Source organism: Leiobunum rupestre, chromosome 4 (genome assembly GCF_980474605.1).
Source record: "Leiobunum rupestre chromosome 4, qqLeiRupe1.1.hap1, whole genome shotgun sequence".
Classification (NCBI taxonomy): domain Eukaryota; kingdom Metazoa; phylum Arthropoda; class Arachnida; order Opiliones; family Sclerosomatidae; genus Leiobunum; species Leiobunum rupestre.
Window position 1 is genome coordinate 20539699 of NC_143387.1, and position 24053 is coordinate 20563751.

Here is a 24053-nt window from a genome sequence, read left to right on the forward strand (position 1 = left end):
GACGTTTCTCATTACAGATTATACATATTGTTATAAGATTACGCGTTTTTACTTTAGTTTCCCTCATTATTAAGATTAAATTAGCAATTTTAAAAATTCACGTTTAAATCTTTAAAGTCCACGATAAACCTTTGAATTGACCAGCCCACAAGTATCTTTGCTTTAAGCACGCGATGGGGTATTGTTCGGGAAATCCGAATAATCGGTGGTCTGCGGCTCTGCGCGGACAGTATACATAGAACGGGTTTAACCCCATATTTCGCAACAGTAAATTCTAGTAAATGCAGGTGTTTTGTGACAAAAATGTAAGCCTCCAAAACCTATTTGGTCAATATTTTTATTGCCGTTGTAGAATACAAATATTAGCGTCATTTCTTCAAAATTATACTATTTTAATGAAATAGAATAATTAACTATTATTAAGGTTAAAGATTAAATTAATTATATTTGTTTTATGACGTATGTGGACGCAATTAAAGCGATATTTAATTATTAGGTTAAAAATCCTGTTTTTTATAAGCTTACTAGCAAAATTTTGGTTTTGTTATTACCTTTATTAACCAAAAATATTTCATGAAAATACTAAATTTGCTTATTTGTATAAACATTTTGAGATTAAAAATATTTCAAATATTTTACATGGTTGTTAAAACTGTGTGGAACGTACGTTTCTTAGTGGTAGCATAATAAACGTTTAGATTTCCTTAGGGAAGATAAGCCAACTACTCTAAGCTTTACATGATTTCAGATACAAAAAAAACAAAAAATTTCGCTTCATTCAATTTGCGAAAAATAATGGAATTACACGTAAGAAATTTTGAGCCTAATTCGATAGTATAGTATGTTTTTAGGCTATTCCACAAAAAAAATCGATCTTGGCTAATTTTTCCAAGAAATGCAAGGAAGCTAACAACTTTCTCCTGACTATAAGGTCAGAAATACAAAAGCCGCTTCCGTTTAGGACGCAAAATTTAAATATATACCCAGTGGAGGATTCTTCTTCTTCGAGGCCTAGATGCAAATTTGTTAGAAAGCTCACTAAATCAATTTTTTATTTATTTTTACTATTTAATTTTGGAGGCACCTAATCAGCTAGCTAGGCTAGGCTAATACCCAAGGCACCACCTTAGGCCTAATTAAGTCATCAAGCGGCTTTGAATGCCATTAAATCAGGTGGCCGGGTTACAAGGCGTAGGACACGACGAGGCTCTAGGTGCGCGCCTATTGGGTAATCCACCATAGTGACACTTTTAATCAGTAGTTGATTACCAAATAGGTGCCCGCCTATGGCCACTTCTTCTTGAGGTGCCTCAAAAATTACATAGAAAAATAAAACAAAAAATAAAGAATACTTTTACATAAAGGGTCTTATAATAAAATTGCGCCTAGGGCTACAAAGGAACTTAATAGAGCACTGGGTTTCTATTTGATTATAATAGACTTGAAAGAAGTTTTGGTTGTCGATTAGCTGTTTATTTAAGGAAATTTTTCGTCAACCAAATTTAGTCTTGATATATTGGCATAATTAATTTTAGCAGGAAAATATACAGGGTGTTACGGATAAGAGTACCGAAACTTTCTATATTTATTCTATGGGTTTCTATGAGTAAAAATGTCTAATAAACATGGGTCCTAAAGTGCTTCGTTTCAGAGATATGGGCTCCCAAAAAACTAACAAAAAAACCAGACACAGCCTTAAATCTGGCAAACAATATTCTTCCTTGAACCAAATTGTTTTCATTAAACTATCAATTGTTTTTTATCCGTGAGGCGAGAAACTTTAATAACAAGTGGCAAAAGTTCATTAACGTCCTTTTAGAAGTAAAATGAGTTTGAAGACAAAGCCATTTTAATTTAATGATACGATTTTAATTTTTAAATTTAAGGATACAAATGTCATAAAAATTCTAAAGGAATGGTTTTCAAATTGTCTAATTCGTTCTGTAGCTAATATGGTACATTGGTCTAGGAACGCTTATTGCACGGATTAGCTCAAGAAAAATGGGTTAGAAGCTTAAAGATTCAACCAGCAGTAGATTCCTAAAAGACTGGAGTCAGATCGACTGGCGTTTGAGTCTGTAGATAGATGGCTAAGAGAAATACAAGACATCAAATGAACGTCCTGGATACGTCCCGATTAAGCTGATATTTAAGCATACTAAATACTCTCGAACGTCTTTAGGATTAACGTACACTCATCCTCGGGATGTTCACTAAAAACCCGACGGACGTCTTAGTACTTGTCCTCGGGACGTACTTTGACTCTGAGAAAATCAGACATTTGCTCGTCTATTAACCTCCGAGTAACGTCAATATCTCTATCTCCATCCGGTTTTCGGGACATCATAGGGACAAATGCAATATACCGGCGTACTGTCCATAGGACGCCGGAGGGATGAGGTTGGGTTTGCTGGGGCACTGACAAACGTCAATTCTACGAGGATAGTCAGCCTTGTTGAAACTTGTACTTGTTGTAGGTGGTATGGGGGAATTGGTGTTTATGTAGAATAAACTTAAAACCTAAAAGTGTAAATAATCCGTAATTCGTTTAGATAAATGATAACGCCAGCTAAAATTTATTCGGAAGTGATACGCAAAAAGTTACAAATAATTATTGTCTTTTAATAAATTGTAAAACATCACAATAACTTCTCAAAATACCCACCTTGGGTTGCTATACAAAAATGACTCCGCCGTACAAATGATTGACGAATCTTTTCGAAGATTTCAGGCTTGTTCCGAATAGTCTCACGTCCATCAATAATGCGTTGACGAAGGTCATTAATGTCAGGGACATCAGTTTTATAAACAAGGTCCTTCAGATATCCCCAAAGCAAAAAATCGCATGGGTTTAAATCGGGAGATCGAGGCGGCCACGAAATAGTTCCTCCTCGTCCTATCCACCTTAAAGGAAATGTTGCATCAAGGTGATCTCGCACTGCGCGGCTGAAATGTGGTGGCGCTCCATCGTGCAAGAGCCACATTCGCACTCTAGTTTCCAACGGGACGTCTTCCAATAGCTCTGGTAACGATTCCTGAAGAAATCGTAGGTATGACTCTCCATTTAACCTAGGCGGAAGAAAATATGGTCCAACTAGATAGTCTCCAACAATGCCACACCAAACGTTGAGGCTAAAGCGCTCTTGGGGAATTGCGACTATAGTTCCATGTGGGTTATTTTGGCTCCATTGATGATTATTGTGCAAATGGACTATGCCGTTCCGGGAAAAATTGGCCTCATCGGCTGTTAGGATAATACTCGCGAACTGTGGGTCATTCAGTACTCTGTCCCCAAACCACTGACAGAAGTTGGTACGTCTAGGATAGTCCGCGTCGTTCAAGTCTTGGACTTTTTGAAGATGGAAAGGGTGAAAACGGTGACCACGTAGAATTCTCCAGACCATAACATGATTGACACCTAACTGTCTTCCATTTTGGGGGGTACTTGTTCCCGGATAATCATCGAAAATTGTAAGTACCTAACATTTTAACAGAAAAATTTTAAAAATTCATAACTAAAAAGTAGTTATAAACCGAGGTAGTTACCTTCTCTTCCACGTCAAGTGGAATGTTCTGCACTCTCTCCCGAGACGGTTGAAGTTGCCCGCTCTCTCGTAGGCGCCGGTCTACAGCTTCAAATGTTCGCCTATTCGGTACCCTTCTTAGTGGGTAGTGTTCTTGATACAACCTCCGGGCCACATCTCCTCTTCCTTCGGCTCGTCCGTACATCAAGTGCATATCCGCGTATTCAGCGATAGAAAAATGTGCCAAATGGTTACAAAGTAAATAAGTTTCCCAAATAACCAGATATTTTGTACTGATTTTTTTGAAAAAAAGTTAAAAATACAAAGTTTAAACGTTGTTGAGAGAGATACAAATAATATTTCGACTGGTTTTACCAAATAGACGAACGATTGAATCTTTGAACTTCTAACCCAATAAGCGTTCTTGCACGTGCCATATTAACCACAGAACGAATTAGACAAACTTAAAAGCATTCTTTTAGAAATCTTAGGACATTTGTATCTTTAATTTTGATAATTAAAATCGTTCGTAACGAAAATATGTTTTTATTTTATTTGGAACCGTGTCAATAAAATTAAAATGGCTTTGTCTCATTTTACTTCTAAAAGGACATTAATGAACTTTTGCGACTTGTTATTAAAGTTTCTCGCCTCACAGATAAAAAACGATTGATAGTTTAATGAAAACAATTTGGTTCAGGGAGAATATTGTTTGCCAGATTTAAGGCTGTGTCCGGCTTTTTGGGGTAGTTTTTTGGGAGCCCATATCTCTGAAACGAAGCACTTTAGGACCAATGTTTATTTGACTTTTTTTACTCATAGAGACCCATAGAATGCATATAGAAAGTTTCGGTACTCTTATCCGTAACACCCTGTATAGGTATACACTTGGAATGTCTAAGGAAGATTTTTACGGCCGTGATGAAGCTCGTAGAAACGGGCGTGTCTTAAAGCGGGAAAACTCACGAGAAAAACTCTGGCGCCTCGCTACCCTCATTCGACGAAAACTCGTCATTAAGCCTAGTCACGGTTATTATCTTATTAGCTTACCTGATTATCTCTTTTATAACCATACAAATACCTGAAATTAGGTCTTACTACACTTCTTTCGCGAAGAACATTACAATTACTTCAAAATATTAAGTACGATAACAAATTGAGGTTTTTAAATCCATTGTTTTATAAGCCTTTTTTGCGCGGGAAGATCGCCTATTTGTTACCATGACGACGCATTCTTTTCTTTTCTTTAAATGTCGTGTTACGTCTTACACTTGACGTAGCTAAGCCCCGCCTTTTTCTCAACGTGAGTTCGTATCACCGTCCCAATGGAACCTTACACATTCCAAGTGTATACCACTATAGTTTCCTGATTTTAGTTATTTCATCCTTTGCACATACTACAGTTATGAAATTCGAACACTGACCTTGTATTCATCAGTTAATTGGTATAAATGTATCTCGAGTACCGATGAAAAAATGCTTGAGTATGCTGAAAACCGTTACGAGTACGATATAATAATTTGTAAATAATGAAAGCTAAAATAAAATTGCAACAAATATCTCTAAAATAATATTTCCGTGAAATGATAGTGTGTTACTTCATGAAAAATTTCTGAAAAACCAACATGTCATGGTAAATCCGCAATCTACAAAGCTTTGAAGCTTAAAACTTCTTTATAGCCGTGTTTATGTCAATTGAGCAATAGGTAAAAGATATAATAAGTATTGGTCGTGACGTCACTTCCTTAGAAAAGGGAAAGACAAAACATCTGTTTCGAGAAAATGCTGGAGAATATTTTACTGGGTTTCCTACCTACGAATATTTTTTTTTCAATCCTCTTACATCACAAGCTGAAGTGAACGAAATTATATTTTATTTTATAATTGTATAGCATTTGTGACGTAGTAACTTTAAAGAAATATAATAGTTTTTGGTCCTGCCACCAATCATCCAGAATCGTTTGCACACTAATATATATATTGTTTCCAAACAAAACCTATAGGAAAACTGTAATACAATAATTGATACAGGGTGTTTCAAAAGGTTATGCAAGAATTTTAAGAAGTTGTTGGGGGGGGGGGGTGAGTTGAGAAGTATGCCTGTTTTTCCCATTTTCATACGATGAGTTAAAAGCGCGCCAGAGAGCTTCAAAATGTGGCCTACTAGCCCCTGGAAGTAGACTGCAACCAGCGTAAAACCAAGCAGCAGGGACTTTAAATACTGTTTAAGTTTACTTTTTTACGCTGGTTACCTCGATTGGCTTACTTAGTCATTTTTTACCTATCAAACGAACCCAAACCTTAATGTTCGCATTTCCCTGCTGCTTGGTTTTGCGCTTGTTGCACGGGCTAGTAGGCCACACTTTGAAGCTCTCTAACGCTCTTTTAACTCATCGTAGGAAAATAGGGGAAAAACAGGCATACTTCTCAACTCACCCCCTACAACTCCTTAAAATTTTTGCATAACCTTTTGAAACACCCTGCATATTTATTTAAATATTTATTAAGCAGAAGTACCCCACGCAAACCTTTATAGCCTTGTAACCTCAGGATACATTTTAAGCCTTGTCAAACATAAAGTTGCTATTCCTCTTCTTTTTTCTATGCGCAGTTCCCATTTGCGCTTTTCCTATTTACGCAGTTTTTGCGTTTCCGCAGTTTTTCATTTGCGCAGTTCACCGTTTGCCCAGATTACCATTAGCGCAGTTTTACCCCATGTTCGCTGTTTTCTCATTTGCGCAGTTTTCCGTTTCCACAGTTTCTCATTTGCGCAGTTTTCCGTTTCCGCAGTTTTTCATTTGCGCAGTTCACCAGTTGCGCAGATTACCATTAGCGCAGTTTTTCCCCATTAGCGCGGGTTTCCATATGCGCGGCTTCTCATGATTAAGCAATTTTTCCTTGAAGGGTTGAAGCGTACGATTAAGATCCTGTAGCGCTGTAAATACCAATGATTTTAATGTTTTCCTCAGGTGAAATATCGTTCGTCGAATAACTATCTTGGGAATAAATTTACAGTCGAACAGTGAATCGTAGCTTCCCGGCCGTTCGACTAAGATGAAATAATGGTATCTTCCTAGTTTAGGCCTGCGGCAGTCATCTTATTCTTACCCATAGAGTAACCTACTCACATAGAGTGGAAGGCCCTATGAAAGAGCTTGAAACAAAAATCCTAACGAGCCAACTTGTTTTCGAGGTGTGAATAAATATAGTCCGAAGAGCGATGCTGTTGTTTTTACATTAATTAGAGTATGAACTTACTTTTTTAATCAGATATTGTACATTATCTTTAGACCAACTCGAAAACAAGACGTTGCGTACAAAAAAATGTTAACAAGTTTCGCTGATAGCCTTCACCTCTATGCGAGTGGGTTACTCTAGCCTAAGCTTGCGGCGGCCACTAAACATAACCTTAGCTCAACCGCAACTATAGCCTGTACTACGCTGGAAATGTGAAATAATCTTAAGAATCATACGCTATGTATTGAGGAAAATTAACTTTAAATTAATTGGGAGAGCTAAAATATAGACTGAAAAAAACATACAACTTTCCTTTGTCAACTCCTTTAATTCGATTTTATATTAAAAACTCAAGCCTAACGATCCTCTTTTTAAAAAACAATAATTAGCTCGCGACAACTTTTTATATTTTTACATTTTTGTGGTATACTCTCGCACGCGCTACAAAGAGAGGAGTTTTATTTTCTTTTTACACGGCTTATACAATGCCTTCAAATTTAGTAGATTAATATATTATTCTCTCTTTGAAATACTTGTTAAATATTTAACACTTCACCCCACCCTTGAATATAGTTCAAGCAAATTTTAACATTCAAGTTTATACAAACGTTGAATGGGCCTCGTTATCTTCGTTCCACTCGGAAGTCGCAACACAATAAATCTTACGATATCATCTCGTCCTGGCTTTACTTCATCAACTACGGCCATCTTCCAAATTAAACGGGGAAGTTTCGCTTCTTCGACCAAAACCACGTCTCCTACTTTTAGCGTTTCCGACGTTTTTGTATTATCGCGATGATGGATGGATCTCAGCTCTAATAAATAGTTCTTACGCCAACGTTTCGATAGATGGTCAATTAATGTTTCACGATATCTTAGGCGACGAGTTAATTGATCCCTCGAGGATGTTTTAGCTTTGGTAGTTGGTAGCGGTCCACATGGTAACACGGTTAGCCTTTGACCTATTAAAAATGGGCGGGCGTCAAAGGTGCCAGCTCCGTAGCTTCTTCGGATAAATAGGTTAAAGGACGTGAATTTATAATCGCCTCGGTCTCCGTCAAGATCGTCTCTAATTCTTCGTAGCTTAATCTCGAAAGTTTAAGCACTTTCCGTAGTGATACTTTGACACTTCGCACCATTCTCTCGTAAAAACCACCCCACCATGGCGCTTTGTCGGCTATGTATTGCCATTTGATCTTATTCCACAACTGTTTTAACTCTTCTTCGGCCCTTTTAAATGTCTTAGCGTTGTCACTATAGATCAAACTTGGTATTCCACGTCTCGATATAAATCTTCTGAACGCTAGTAAAAACGTTTCGGTTGTCAGGTCCGATACCAACTCCAAATGAACTGCACGAGTCACTGCGCGAGTAAAAAGTGCGATGTAGCACTTGCTTCCAGATTTTACGTATAAAATTCCACAAAAATCCACACCGGTGACGTCAAACGGCGGCGCCGGTTTAGTTCTCGCTGCTGGTAACGGTGCGCTTATAGCCGTGGCTGGTTTCGCGTTGAATCTTTTGCACCTTGTACATCTATGAATAACCGATTTCACTAGTTGACGAGCTCTTGGTACCCAGAAGCTTTCCCTTAGTTCGGTCATCGTTTCATTAACTCCGGCATGCATCAAACGTTAAATAATGTTTGGGATCTAAAATCCATGGATTCTTCTCACGGTCTGTGAAATGTTGTCCAAATAAGCGACTACCTACGCAAAGAACACCATTCTGATCAAACACGGGGTGTAATGCGAGGATTTTCGAGACGCGAGGTATCGGTTTTCCGGATTTGAGATGATCGATTTCTTTTCCATATGATTCTCTTTGCGCATTTAATATCCAATATAACTCAGCCTGTGCTATTTCTTCGGCAGTTAACGGTTCCTTAATTTTTTGTTTGCTTCGCAGTATCTTAATAAATCTCATAACCAACGCGGTAATTCGATAAACTTTACTCAAAGAGCTGTAATTGTTCAATTTCAGTATTGGCTCCGTCGCTCCTTTCACAGTCAAAACTGCAACTTGATTGGCTCTATAAGATTGTCTTAGCTCGTTTTCTACGTTCTCTTTTTTAACTTTATCGATATAGGATTCGGTTGTTACTTCTGACATAAAAAATTCTGGTCCTTTCCACCAAAGATCGCAAGTTGATAACTCAGAAAGAGTCTTACCCCGGGTAGGTAAGTCAGCGGGATTTAAATGATCAGGGCAGTGTCCCCACAAGACCGGATCAGAAAGTTCTTGCATTTATCTCACTCTATTTTCGACAAACGGTTTCCATTTGTCTGCCTGGCCTCTTATCCAATGTAGAGCCACCGTTGAATCCGTCCAAAATTGAACCTTACGTATTTCAACCGACATAGCATTGACCACTCGCTTCACGAGTCTTGCACCGAGTATCGCGCCCATTAACTCTAACTTCGGAAGAGTTAGTTTTTTGATGGGTGCTACTCGAGTTTTCGAGCATACTAGAGCCGTTAAATATCTTCCCGTAACATATTTTGATCGTAAGTACACCACTGCCACGTACGCTCTTTCACTGGCGTCGACAAAACAGTGAATTTCCAGATCGGTTTCTAAATCTTCGGTAGCGTCTTTCCAGTAATACCTCGCGAAACATAATTCTTGTAATTCTCTTAAGTCATAGCACCATGTATCAAATCGAGTAGCCAACTCTGGTGAATGTTCATCGTCCCATGTTAAGCCAAGGTTCCATATCTCTTGAAACAATATCTTCGCTCGAATAGAAAATGGGGCCAATATTCCTAATGGATCGAAAAGTCTCGCCACTGATTTCAATACCCATCTTTTCGTATTTCTTCGGTTAGCTATAAACTGAAATAGCGTGCCTAGTTCAAATCTCATTACATCTTCGTATTCATTCCAGGCAAGTCCAAGAACTTTAGCGGGTGCAGAACTTGGGAGACTAGTGCTCATTTGCTTTTCAGAAGTTTCATCGATATTGATCACCCCTTTTGCGTTACAACGCCACTTATGTAGTTTCATTCCAGGATTTCCAGCTTCTTCCATTATTTTTGAAGTTTCAGATGCTAGTTTTCTAGCTTCGTCCGTATCTAAAGCACCAAAAAGCATATCATCGACATATAAATCATTCAATAATACTTCACTTGCTCTTGGATATTCTTCTGTGTATTTCTTCGCTTGGTATTTTATGGTAGCTGATAGCAAGAATGGGCTTGTTGTTACCCCAAACGGAACTCGCGCTAGACGGTAGACCTTCAATGGTTCTCTAAAGGGGTCTTTTAGATCTTGTACCCACAAAAATCTGACAGCGTTCCTGTCGTTTTCTTTTAGTGAAATTTGGTGAAAAGCGCGTTCCACGTCGGCACTAATGGCAATTTTGTGACCTCTAAATCTTATTAGTACGTCAAACAACTCTGGAATCAAACTCGGTCCAGTCTCGAGACAGTCATTCAGGGACAGTTCTCCTTTCGCGTGAGACGAAGCGTCGAAAACTATGCGCACTTTCGTAGTTTGACTAGCTTCTCGGATGACTGCTCTATGTGGTACGTAATAACAAACTACATTTTCGTTGCTTGCTTCCTCTGTTTGTAAAACTTCTTCTACTATGCCCAATTTTATTTGTTCCGTTATTATATCATGATACTCGGTTAACAGCTCTACATTAGGTTTCAGCTTCTGTATTAGGTTGATAGTTCGTTTTTTAGCCACTTCGTAGTTGTCGCCAATTGCTCTTTATTCTTCTTCCAAGGAAGAGACACAAGGTATCGACCGTTTTCGCACTCAATAGTGTTTTCGAACTCTTGCAAAACCTTATTTTGTGTTGTCGTTTCGTTGTCCGATATCTGATTAATTCCAATAGAATCTAGTTCCCAGAAAGCACGTATTTGTCTGGAAATGTCCTCTTCTTCAGCTGCAATTCTCAAACAAGCCACAGGATTTCTTCCGACGGTAGCAACGTTAACTGACGTTGGTCCTTGTGAGGTCCATCCCAAAACGGTGTTAAGAGCGACGAGAGCGTTGCCCAACCTTTCAACTTTTCCAGGCGCTACTTTCCAATAGACGTCCGATCCAATTAAAACGTCCACAGAGGTATTTGGTCGACCATCGTTTTCAGTATTTAGCCCATCGGAAAGCACTAGACCTCGTTTCTGTATCTCGCTCATTACATTTGTATCGGGTAATGCAAAGACCGCCCCACACAGCTTTGGGGTTTCATACGCCTCAATAGTTACAACTTGACTGGGATTTTTAACATTTCTTAATTCCAAACGCACTCTTTTTCTGAAACCTCTGACTGACTCAGTATTTCCGAATGTGATTATGTTCAGTGGTTCTTCACTCAAAACTTCAAGGTTTAATCTTCTCGACACGTCTTATTTTATATAAGACAAGTGGCTCCCGCTACCCAACAAACAACGAACCGTTTCAACATTCCCTTCTTGATTACTCACTAATGCTCTCGCTGTTTGAAGGAGTACTACTTCTTTAGGCGTTGTATTAGGAAACAACGTCATTGCCGCTACGTGACTGTTTTGAGTTTTAAATTCTTTAACTTTAGTCGCAGTGTCTTCAGGCCGTTTATCACACAAAATTACATGATGTCGGCGTCAACATTTGGTACATTTATTAAACTTCGAACGGCACTCGTGAGCTCTGTGATTTCCCCTCAGACATATGAAGCACAGCTTCTTCTTCAGAGCGATACCCTTTCGTTCTTCAACGGTATTTTTCGTGCACTCGTAGAAATTATGCGAGAGCTCTTCGCAAAAGACGCACTGCTTCACGACGTTAGCACTAAAAGAAGCGGCGGTGGGTTTAACGGGTCTTCGGTTTTGATAGATATTCTGACGCGTATTTCCAGTTGAACGAGACGGTTTCCCAACTTGTGTAGAATTTTCCGGGTGTGATCGATTGGGTTCAATTCGTTGTACCGCAAATGCTCGTTCTCGACTGGAAATTTCTTTATTTAAAAATCTCAGTAACTCGTCAACTTTCCATTCGGCTTCGGGGTCTTGCTCTCTGCTAAAAAGCAACGCTATATCTTGTGGTAACGATTTCAACAACACTGGACATAACAGGGATCCGTAACTGTCCGCGACAATGCCTTGGGACTGAAGACTTCTGACTTCAATAGCGCAGGAGTCGTAGAGTGCTCGAAGAGCACAGATATCACTCGATCTTGTAACCGGTTCCATACTCAATAAACGGTTCATGTGCGCGTTAATTATTAGTTCTTTTCTTACGAACCTGTTTTGAAGTATTTGGATAGCGGGCTCGTAGTTTCTTATGCTAATCCGGATATAGCTCTTCAAATAGTTGAATTTCTCGGTGGCATGTAGTTGAGCGTTAGTGTGAATAGCGCTGTTAAATTGCGCCCAGAAATTTTGCCACTCTGCTATATCGCCGTTGAATTTTTTAATCTCCAAACGTGGAAGCTTTACGATGGGTTCCATGATTATCGCGGCCGGATTTACAGCATTGACGAAGTTCAGATCAGGATTTGCAGGAGGGTGAACTCTCATATTGCGTGATAGTACCCTTGTCACTTTGCTCTTCAAATCGACGAATTATCGTAGTCCTTCTCATTTCTTCCTAGTTCTTCATCCAAGGACCTAAATATGATAGTTGCGGAAGCTCTTAGCGCCCCTCTCTTTCTCACGAATTTTCTCAAGTCATCAGCCATTTTCAAGGCGTTGAATTACACAAGCACGAAGGAGTTGACCATTTTAATAACAACGGAAATAGTCTCCCGGGTTTCGGCACCAAAACAGTGAGGAAAATTAACTTTCAATTAATTGGGAGAGCTAAAATATAGACTGAAAAAAACATACAACTTTCCTTTGTCAACTCCTTTAATTCGATTTTATATTAAAAACTCAAGCCTAACGATCCTCTTTATAAAAAACTATAATTAGCTCGCGACAACTTTTTATATTTTTACATTTTTGTGGTATACTCTCGCACGCGCTACAAAGAGAGTAGTTTTATTTTCTTTTTACATGGCTTATACAATGCCTTCAAATTTAGTAGATTAATATATTATTCTTTTCTTTGAAATAATTGTTAAATATTTAACATGTATTGGCGGCTGACGGCGCTAGGGGCGCGCGGCGCCACCCTAGCCCCATTCTTGCTATAACGATGGGCCGTCTGCAACGCGACCTAGAGGACAGGACCTAGCCATAACGAACCAAGTATTATCCAACTTATTATTAAACTAACGTATCGTGAAAAGGGAGTATATTTTAAATCGAAAAAAGTTTGTCTGCTTTCTAACGTGACTAGCGCTAATTATTCCTAGTTTTTGCTTAACCTGGTGACAGAATTGTGAAATTAGTTGGTCCCCATAAATAACAAGCAACAAAAAGGAATTTTTGAATTAGAAATAAAACCAGATTACGACGAATTTACTAATTTTCAGTTCGGTATTACTTATTTTCGGATAACTTTAGCTTCTTTGAGGGTCGGTTTTTTTACCTTCTCTATAATACTTAAATATTCTACTATGTTCCCAGTTAACTAGGCGCTCATTTTTATCCCTGGTCCAGCTTAGACTGCATTTTCCATCTAAACGTAAGCTTAACCTCTACAAAATACAGCTGAATTAGGTCTAATGCAACTGTTACAAACTGCATTTATTCCTTCGAAACGAGAAACTTATTCACAGCGTAACAGATATTACATTTTCATCTTAGCCGGAAGGCCGAGAAACTACGATTAGATGTTCGACTAAACATATACAGGGTGTTTTTTTTTGCTCGAAAGAGTGATTTATTTCAAAAACTATGTTTTCTAGAAATTTGTACTGTACATTATACGTGCCGGGGACACGTTCTACCAAAATTGTATCTAAATCGAAAAATATTTTCACGTTTTTTGAAAATTAAAATTTTAACCGCTATAGGTGCTATAAGAAAATTGCCAATGATTAAATTGTAGAGCGTCACGGAAAACGTACAAATAGCGTTGGTGCGAAAAAAAATAGACGTCTTTTTCACTGACAAAATACGACTTGAAAAAGTGGCAAGTTGGGCAAGCTAAAATAAAGTTTTTTGAATTCCATTGGGAGAGTAGTGTAACTTTATGAAAGTCAGAAATTTGTTAATCTGGTGTTTAATGCAATAAACACCGCTGAAAAATCGAGGATGGATAGGGAGATACGGTTCCGTACACTGGCCAGCAAGGTCACCCAATCTGACTCCGTTGGATTTCTTTCTTTGGGGCTTCGTCAAGGACAAGGTGTATGCCACTCCGGTTGAGACCCTTGAAGAGCTGCGTCAACGAAGTGTACGCGCTTGCTGGGAAGTAACCCCGGACATGACACAAACCACCTTCGACAATATGATTGTTCGCGCCCAAGCCTGCATCGCAGCCGAAGGTGGTATTTTCGAAACGTACCTATACATTTTGTTTGTAAGTAGATAAATAAAATGTCCTTCTTCGCCATTGTCTCCTCGATTTTTCAGCGGTGTTTATTGCATGAAACACCAGATTAACAAATTTCTGACTTTCATATAGTTACACTGATCTCCCAATTAAATTCAAAAAAAGTTATTTTAGCTTGATCAACTTGTCACTTTTTCAAGTCGTATTTTTTCAGTGAAAAATACGTCTATTTTTTCGCATTAACGCTATTTGTACGTTTTTGGTGACGCTCTACAATTTTATCATTGACAATTTTCTTATAGCACCTAGCGGTTAAAATTTAAATTTTCAAAAAACGTGAAAATATTTTTCGATTTAGATGCAATTTTGGTAGAACGTGTCCCCCCGGCACGTATAATTTACAGTACAAATTTCAACTTTCTAGAAAACATAGTTTTTGAAAAAATTCACTTTTTCACGCAATAAAAAACACGCTGTATACCCTAGAGAATAGTTCAACAAACAATATTTAATCGTAGAAAAACCATGAAATTATTGGTACTTGCAACACGACCGAACATAAAACATACACTAGCAGCTCAGCTGGATGCTATACAAAGTTATGACAAGAAAAACAGACACGAAATACCTTTTCTCAAGGAAAAAAGGCTTAATATATATTATTTAAGTCATTAGGAACCGCGCAAATGGAAAATATCTGCCCAAGTGGAAAACGCGCAAATGGAAAACCGCACAGATGCATATGCGCTAATGGGAAATGCGCAAATGAAAAAACCACGCAAACGGAAAAGCGCGCAAATGGAAAATATCTGCGCAAGTGGAAAACTGCGCTAATAAAAAATGCGCAAATGAAAAACGCACAAATGGAAAACTGCGGAAATGGGTAACTGCGAAACTGAAACACGCGCTAATGGGAACTGCGCAAATGAGAACTGCGCAATTGGACCATTACCGCATAATCACCTCCATTTTGTTTCACCTCAAATAAACAAAAGACCGCAAATAAGCCAGACTAAAATATTTTCCATGAAAATAGCAATGCGTAAGATTAAGCAGAAAAAATATACAGAAGCGTAAACAAGTTTATATAATGTAATTTTTACGTTAAAGATTGTTAAACTAATTCAGTTAAACCATAAATTTGAAACTATAGGTCTTTATTAAAAATTGGGTATAAATGTCGATCCTCGCAGCAAAATTTTAATTTATATGAAAAGGAATTTCCTGTCTCGCGTAGTTTTCCCGTTTTCGGTTTAAAATAGCCTGGGTTTCAGACGTCGTGTCACGAAATAGCAGTTTCTTATTGGTCTTTCATATAAATTCCAATTTTGCTGGGAAGGTCGACATTTTTACCCACCTTTTAATAAAGGCCTATGACAGGGAAAATAAACTTGAGTCTGCAGTCTGGAGGATAAAGTATGTAGTTTTTTAGCTTTGGCTCGCTAAAAGGTATTATATTATTACCTTTAACTGGTTTTCATTAAAGAATGCAATAAACTTATTGTCTAGAAAAATGTTATTGTTGAAGACTATTTCAAAAAATTACCATCTGAATTAACTGAAGGAAAATAAATTTACAATTTTGCGCTACCTAGGAAAGTCATAAAAACTCTTTTGGAAATAACCAGACCTGTTTCTGTTAAGTGGTTTTTGGTTGGAAAAATGTTTAACACGTAAATGGTAAGCTAACTGTATAACAATGTTAAACCTTCAAAAAAAATTCTATAAAATATTTTATAAAAATAATAATAATAATAATAATCAGCTGGGCTAATACCCTTGGCACCACCTTAGGCCTAAGTCATCAAGCGACTTTTAAAGACATTAATTCAGGTGGCCACCTGTTCAAGGAAATGGCCAAGAACTAATATTTCAGAGATCCAGGACCTGCAAGACACTGCTTATACAGTGCTTGTTAAAATAATGGAAACTTTGCACCTATACGGTGTGCAAAAAGTGTTCCCTTTTAACCAGGTAGATTTTTTCGACATAATAAGGCTTAGCAAAAACACGACGTTTTGCTTACAGGTGAAAAGTTTCCATTATTTCAACAAGCACTAAATAAACAGCACTTGAACGTCCTGGCTCTCGAATATACTACTTCTGGGGGATTTCCTTGAAGTATTTTTTATTTAAGCGCCTATTTTAAAACATAAGAAGTAATTTTGAAGTTTGTGTATGTTTTAAGTTTATTTTAATTAAAATAAAATTTAAAAGAAAACTGACTGGTGTAATTATATAATAACAAACACAATTATAATCAGTAAGGTCATCTGGGCCTTTTTTATAGTTTTTATTTGATATAAATTTAAGATTTATCTCTTTATTACAGTTGTTCTCGTAGGGTAAGTAATATATGTACAAACTAAGTTTTAAAAAATATGAATAAATCATCTCAGAATTAAAATAATTAAAATTATTTTAAATCCTGGCTGTTACGTATTCACATTCTAAATCATGTATTATTTACCTTGTCCATTCTTTCATTTACTTAATTCTTTGTAGTATGCCTATAAATTATATTTCGACAATCAGGTGTAAGTTTTTAGAAATTTTTAAGATTAATTTAAGCAGTGTTTATAAAACAACGCAATTATTTTCAATCCAGGTTTTGAAATAAATTTTCAATTCACACGCTTTTTTAAAAGATATTAAATATTTTATTTTCCAAAAATTTTTCACTTATTAAAAAGGGTACCTTTCATAATTTTATTCTCATTGTTAGACGTCAGGACCACCCTAAGGTGTACCTTGATTTTTTTATGCTCAAAATAATTAAACGTTTTCCACAATTTTTTTTTTATTTGTTGCGAAGTTATAAAAATTTGTATTTATCAGAAAAGAACACTGTATACATAAAAACACAAATAAAATATTAAGGATATTGGATTCTATTAATTATTTTTTAGCTTATTGCTTGACTTAATATATCTACGTACAAAGTATTGCCCGAAAATGTAGAAGAAGTAGGCATTAATTAATACCGACAACACCACAACCCTGGACGAAGTGTCGCATTTCCGTCCACTAACAACTTTGACGTAAGCGCAGTACAAGGATGACGCAAATCCTATGACAAATTGAGATATCTGCAAAGAAGTTATTACGATGGACGCGGATTTCGGAACGTGAATTTTACAGGCTTTGAGCGAAAAGTAGGCATACATGAACGCGTGCACGGTAAAGTTCATCGAGGCGACCCACCTTCCCAAACTCGGTTTCTCGATAACGAAGGACCAAGAGACCACCAAGGTGGCAACGTGGTGAACCACGTGAATCTGGTTGAGTTTCTTGCGGAGTATCAAGAAAACCGTTTCCAACAGTTCCGCGACTTTAGAAAAAACGAAGGCAGAAATCCAGAAGCCAGTGACCGAATTAAACTTGTTCCCGCAAACTGAGTATTCGAAGCCGTAGTGGCGAAGGACGTGCGCTAATTCCGGTAAGCCTCGACACATGCCGCCGATACTGAAGACGGTGAGAGTGGTGTTCCACAAAAAGAAGTGCTTCTTAACGTCCACTGGTTGTCTGTTTCTCATGCACATCGCCATACAGTACACCATGGTGAGATATACTACCACAACATACAGCGGGACTGTCCAGTTTTTCTCCATCCATATCCTTACTTTGTCGAACTCATGGTTCCGTTCGAAAGGAAATACGTTTGAATAGAACGGATATCCTTCGTAAGACGATGCGTTTGGAGCATATTTCACTAGGATTGTTTGGTTATTCGTGGAACAGGCCATAATATTATGATGAACACTCTTGGAGCCTAAGACTGGTCGCTAACTCGTTGTCACTACGCTTTCTCGACAATTACAAAATTTCGTTTCAGGATCGCGTATCGCTAGATCGGAATAAAAAAAACGTAACTTAAAAAATATCGTAAGTTCCGTTTAATTTTATAGTAAAATATTAACGATAAAATTAATTATTTTTTGATATTTTTTAAAAGTATTTTTTCATATTAATTAAAAAAAAACATTTATAAATATCCCGAACTAAAAAAATAAAACACCGATGGTGCCACTGTGCCAGCTGTCTGACAAATACCAGAGAATGAAAGTAGTCGTCCACTCAAACACGACTATTTTAATAGTCATTCTGAACGCACGGAAAGTTCTAATATTCTACAAAATGTTATCATTCACGAGCCTGCAGGTAAATACATTTATTTTTTTATCGAACTAGTGAAACCAGTAGTGACTAAATATAGTTGTTTTAAATCGTTGAAACAAAGCATATGAACCTTATTTTTGTTGACAGATCTATCACTTTATGAAGACCTACATTCTCCTGTACAGAATAATTTCGCTGTCTCCTCTTACGAAGAGTCCTGCAGCCCTAAACAAGACACAATATTTTCTTACGGCAATCTGAATTCTGGCGATAATAATATACTTGAAAATGTCGAAAACTCTTTCCAATGTGATAGTATGCTTTTTTGAAATTGAGCATGAAGAAGTTGTACACCATGCAGGTGAAAAAAACAGAAAGGTAAGGAAAAGAATGAAACACAAAGAACACTGGGGAGTTGTTAAAAATCCTTCGATTTTAATTTCGGTCAACGTTGAGTACGAAATGGCTTTGAAAGAAAACGTGATGTTGTTCGAGTATGCCACGATGTTAATAAATGCATTCGAAAATGCACTGATCACGTTACTCCCGAGGATCAACACTTTATAAATAAGGAGTTCCGGGCTTATAGCTTCTAACGAAAAGAGACAATTTCATAAGTTCGCTAGTTACTAATAGTAAGCCGAAAACCGGATAGGGGAGGGTACGCAAACCCGGGACAAGTTTCGTGGCTTTCCTCTGCACCCGTTCCAATCTATCAACGTCTTTAACAAGGTGAGGAGACCAAATGCTCGAGCAATAGTCGAGATAAGGACGGACATAAGCACTATACAAAATCTTAAACGATTTAGCACTAAAAAAAGATAAAGATTGCTTTAATAGATAAATTCCCCGGGCTGAAGCAGCTTTGCTGTGAGTGTCCCTAAACATTCTGCCCGAGAGCATCACCCCCAAATCACGAATGATATTTTGAGATTCGATTAGTCTGTCACCAAGACGATACTGGAAGAGGGGGTTGTTACTCCCACAATGCAGAACTAATGATTTGGTGGAGTTGAAACTCATACCGTTCGAGCCCACCCAATAATCTAATGCATTGACATCTGATTGAAGTAAAAGAGCATCAGACACAGAGGTTATTCCACGGCCGACCTTGCTATCATCAGCAAAAAGTTTCAAAAACGACTCCTTGACCACAAGGGGGAGATCATTGACAAAAATGACAAAAAGTGTGGGGCCCAAAACAGATCCCTGTGGAACACCACTAGTGACCGAGTACCAGGACGAGGTGACGCCATGAAGAACAACACGCTGAGACCTATTACTTAGGAAATCAGCAATCCAGTTAACAATGATTGGTGGAACCTCTAAGAGCTCCAATTTGCGAATAAGTAGGGAGTGGGGGACTGTGTCAAATGCTTTCCGTAGGTCTAAGTAGATAAGGTCAACGGCGTCCCCATTATCAAGACAGCGCGTGACAGCCTCCATAGTCGAGAGCAGATTCGTGAAACAGGAGCGTCGGAGGAGAAAGCCATGTTGGTCATTAAAAAAGAACGACCGTTGTGAAAGGAAAGAAATAAGAGTGTCACTAACATGTGTTTCGAGCTCTTTACTGGGGAGACAGGTCAAACTAATAGCTCGAAAATTGTCTACCGAGCAGGAATTGGGGGACTTTTTGATAGCAGGGACATTTGCCTGTTTCCAAATGGACGGCAGCCGACCCGACGCAATAGAGAGTGTAAATATCGATAACAGAGGGGATGCAAGAATGGCAGCGCCCTCTTTCAGAAGACGGGGATGAAGATCATCCGGCCCTGGGGATTTACTAATGGATAATGAATTAAGATAACGCTTGACAGTGGCATAAGAAAGACCAAAGTCTGTGGGGCAAGAAACTTCATACGTGGAGGGATTGTAGTCAATAGACGAGAAAAAGTCTCCCAACAGGACCGCTTCAGGATGAGACTCAACTGAAAAAACAGATTGGATGAAACTGTTCAGGGCCTCCACAATTTCAGACGGGTTACGGATGACCGTCCCAGCCGAGGTCTCAACCACTATTAGTGGTTTTTTAGGCTTAATGGAGCGTGCAATGTGAGCGTATAGGGCCTTAGGGTTGCTAGGGATGACATTAACTAACTGAGCCTAGTACTGGAATTTAGAAGAACGAATGTGAAGAAGGTTCCGTTTGGTCGCGAAAGCGTGCCTACACTCTAAGAAAAAAAAGGTTCCATGTAGGTCGGAAAAAGGGTTTACAAAAATGTCCCTTATTTCAAACCCTTTTTTGGCCTAGTTAGAACCTATTTGAAAGGTTTTATGTAGCACTATCAAGGGTTTTACCTGACGCCGCCTCGGGTTCGATTTGACCGCCATCACTGTTCCATCTAGCGCTGAAGGGGGTTCCAGCTTAAACCGCTTACGGTTCCACCTAACACCATCAGGGGTTCAACTTTAAGCCCTTCATGGTTTCATCAAGGGCCGTCAGGGGTCCCTCTTCACACCCCTACAGTTCTACCTGACGCGGCCTCTGGTTCGATTTGACCACCATCACGGTTTCATCTAGCACCGAAGGGGGCTCCAGCTTAAACCGCTTACGGTTCCACCTAACACCATCAGGGGTTCAACTTTAAGCCCTTCATGGTTTCATCAAGGGCCGTCAGGGGTCCCTCTTCACACCCCTACAGTTCTACCTGACGCGGCCTCTGGTTCGATTTGACCACCATCACGGTTTCATCTAGCACCGAAGGGGGCTCCAGCTTAAACCGCTTACGGTTCCACCTAACACCATCAGGGGTTCAATTTTAAGCCCTTCATGGTTTCATCAAGAGCCATCAGGGGTCCCTCTTCACACCCCTACGGTTCTACCTGACGCCGCCTCGGGTTCGATTTGACCGCCAATCACGGTTCCATCTAGCGCCGAAGGTGGTTCCAGCTTAAACCGCATACGGTTTTATCTATCACGTCCAAGGGCTCTTCTTCAAACACACCACAGTTCAACCCAGCACCCCATAGGTCCTTTATTAACCATATACAGTTCTAGAAAGCGCCTCTCGGGGTTAGTGTTTAAACAGGGCCGGCTCAAGAAATTTTATACACCCGGGCAAGGGGGATTTTTGGCGCCCCTTTTATTTTGAGACTAAATTAAACTACCCCCCCCCCCCCGGTAAAAAACATAACCATGTCCATGTTATAAATTTACCGTTTTCATAACAATAAATAATCCCTTTAATCACTTTCTCAATACTTTGTGTAAATAAGCAAAATACTAGTCTCAAATCCATGGGTTTAAAAAGAAACTTAGATCATGAAAATATTCTTAACCCCAAACGTACTTCAATACCTAGGGTCCCTCCTACAGGCTACCACTCCTAAAAGCATATGTAACATAATTACTCATAAGTATGCCACTAGCATTATTTCTTCACTAACGGTTTGTTTCACAGATATTGCGTCATACATACCCTTCGTAATATTTGATATCATATTTTATGTCATATTTGACGTCATCGAATCTCAAATGCCGATAATACCGTCGCCCAAATAGCTTTACGTCTGATAAACCGACGGCCATTATTTTAGTAAACAAACCGGTTTGAACAACCAAGGCTTGGGAGCTAAAATATAGTGTCAAGTTCTGCTAATGTAATTATTTTGCCAATTAATTAAGTTCTCGGAGACTCACGTTCTAAAATAAATTTGCATTGTCAAATAAAAGAAGCAGGTTTATTGGAAAAAATAGTTGAAATTCAGGTTGATCTTTTCCGGGGCATCTACAAGGTTGGAGTCTTTGCAAATTCTTTTGAGCCTAGGCCTAACTCTTCTAGGCTTAGTAATGGGATTTAATAACGCTGGTGGAATATCCCACTTCGACTACTTATTTCATTTTCGGAAAGTGATCTCTGAACCGAACCGTATTGGTAATTTTCCTTTTATTTTTCTAAACTACTCAGTATTTAACTTCATCCGCACAAACCGAGCGAGTTTATAAATTTCAATAAAGCTACATTGGGCTGACTAAAATTCCGACGCAAAAAATTCCTTCTCAATTTAAAGGTTTTCCATTGGCTTAAATAAATATGTTAGTAGCCAATAGTGTGATTCCCAAAATTACTAGGATGAATAAAAAGGTTAAAATCTAACGTAGTCCACCTTTTTACTGGTTCGTGGTGAAACAAACCGTTAGTGAAGATTTTTGAATGGAATAAAGGTACAGTGGCATACTACTGAGCAATTATGTTACATATGCTTAAAGGTACGTCTCTAAAATATTCATATAAAGACAGGATATAAGCCAAATTCTCTTAAACCAAAGAATAACAAACTTTGTTAGTCCTGATGAACTAGCTCTATAGTCTGTATGAAACGTTTGGCCGGTTTTGGGCCTATTTGATAGAACGCTTTATTGCTTTAACAACTTAATTAAAACAGTATTTGGCGGGATTTTTTAAGGCCTACACTTAAGAACTTTTTTTAAGCTGTCGCTTTCTTTTCTGATTCAACGGCTTCTCTTAATTTCCTTTTTTTATAATCTTAATTCAATTCAACGTGTCTCTAATTAATATCTATCTAACTAAAACTATTTAACTGAAACTAATAAATGGCTTTCTGCGCGTGCGCGTAAAATAGAAGTGACTAACGCTAACCACGGACACACGACAGATTAAGGGGGAAGAATACAGTAAAAGCCTCTTTTTCGTTCAACGTTTAACAATTACATAATTGAATTATATTTTTATTATTAGGCTGAACCTTCCTCTAGTGCTTAAAATAATTTTGATAATTCTGTTCCTGTTTCTCGGCCTTTTGGAGTCGCACCGGGATCTCCGGTGCCAGCTGTGCCCGTTTTATGTGGACCGCTGTCGTTCCCCTTTAGGAGCTCTCTTCAAAGGGTATGACTCTTTACCTACGTAGGTAGGGTGTCGGCTGGAGTTGCTATAGCATCCACTCTTAATCCCACGGCTGTGTGCGAAGTGAGGATTGGTCCACCCATTGCTGCACCTTCTGCTGGGTTGAGTGGTTTGCGTCAAAGGTGCAACCATCAGTAGTAGGGTACTACTACCCGAGGGGCTAACCACTTCCCGTAATCGGTGTTCACCCTAACTGTAATCTTCGGTAATCTTTTGAACTCATTTGTAATCCCGTAATCATTTGTAATTTTCGTACTCATCTGTAATCACGCGTATTCATTGGAATTACCCCGTACTTAATTACTCATCTGTTACAATTTTAAAGATTTGGGTTGCCTGTTTACTCGTCGTAATCATTATGTTCTCATCCTAATCATTCTGTACTCAACGTAATCGGTCTGTACTCATCGTAATCATGTGTACTCATCTGTACTCATTATTGATTACGTAATTGGTGTACAGACAAATTCTTACTGGCTAGCCCCTCGCTGGATTTGTCACCTGTCCGGGTGTGGGGACTCTGGCGTAGGGCACTATGATGATAGGCTTCCGGTGGTATGGCCCCTGTTGCTAGGTACACCGGGCTAAAAATTCTGACACCCTTCTATTCTTGTACTATCGCCCAACCACTTTTTCTTCTTCATATTATATACCCTGGTTTATAATGAAAATACCAGGAAAATGCTTTATCCGTCAGAACTATGCCCCGTAATTTTATGGTTTATTTACTATTGTAAAAAAATAGTCGCAAAAACCGTTCATCGACGATGTTGGACAATTTGGTTGGTAAAACAGCTTGTATTTCCAATTAGCTAAAGATTTTTCAAATTATGTTATGCTTTCATTAAAATTTTTATAAACAAATCCGATTCTTGGTAAACCAAAAAGGCTCACAACTCAATTTCGGCGCCCCTCTCAAACCGGCGCCCCGGGCAGT

General features: G+C 38.5%; 3 protein-coding genes and 1 pseudogene across 3 annotated transcripts; all 4 read right to left on the minus strand.

Moving 5' to 3' along the window:
- Positions 1–2639: 2639 nt before the first annotated feature.
- On the minus strand, positions 2640–3958 carry LOC149946597 (uncharacterized). Its single transcript, XM_090170826.1, has 2 exons — positions 3547–3958; positions 2640–3479 (listed from the first exon to the last, which is right to left on the minus strand). Exons 1-2 carry the CDS (start codon positions 3736–3738, stop codon positions 2640–2642), a joined length of 1032 nt encoding a protein of 343 aa, XP_090026952.1. The 5' UTR covers positions 3739–3958.
- Positions 3959–9008: 5050 nt separating this feature from the next.
- Positions 9009–11260, minus strand: LOC149946598 (uncharacterized). The gene is made up of 3 exons (XM_090170827.1): positions 11152–11260; positions 10469–11091; positions 9009–10421 (listed from the first exon to the last, which is right to left on the minus strand). Exons 1-3 carry the CDS (start codon positions 11258–11260, stop codon positions 9009–9011), a joined length of 2145 nt encoding a protein of 714 aa, XP_090026953.1.
- Positions 11261–11353: 93 nt separating this feature from the next.
- LOC149946599 (uncharacterized) lies at positions 11354–12268 on the minus strand. The gene has a single exon (XM_090170828.1). It carries the CDS (start codon positions 12266–12268, stop codon positions 11354–11356), a length of 915 nt encoding a protein of 304 aa, XP_090026954.1.
- A 4758-nt stretch (positions 12269–17026) lies between these two features.
- LOC149946600 (very long chain fatty acid elongase 6 pseudogene) lies at positions 17027–17692 on the minus strand (annotated as a pseudogene).
- Positions 17693–24053: the final 6361 nt, after the last annotated feature.

Coding starts and splice junctions, on each gene's coding strand:
- LOC149946598 (XM_090170827.1), bottom strand. CDS start 11,260: ATGACGTTGTTTCCTAATACAACGCCTAAAGAAGTAGTACTCCTTCAA. Junction 11,092..11,151: donor AACGGTTCGTTGTTTGTTGG/GTAGCGGGAGCC, acceptor TAAACCTTGAAG/TTTTGAGTGAAGAACCACTG. Junction 10,422..10,468: donor AGAAGAATAAAGAGCAATTG/GCGACAACTACG, acceptor AACCTAATACAG/AAGCTGAAACCTAATGTAGA.
- LOC149946599 (XM_090170828.1), bottom strand. CDS start 12,268: ATGAGAGTTCACCCTCCTGCAAATCCTGATCTGAACTTCGTCAATGCT.
- LOC149946597 (XM_090170826.1), bottom strand. CDS start 3,738: ATGCACTTGATGTACGGACGAGCCGAAGGAAGAGGAGATGTGGCCCGG. Junction 3,480..3,546: donor CACTTGACGTGGAAGAGAAG/GTAACTACCTCG, acceptor TTAAAATGTTAG/GTACTTACAATTTTCGATGA.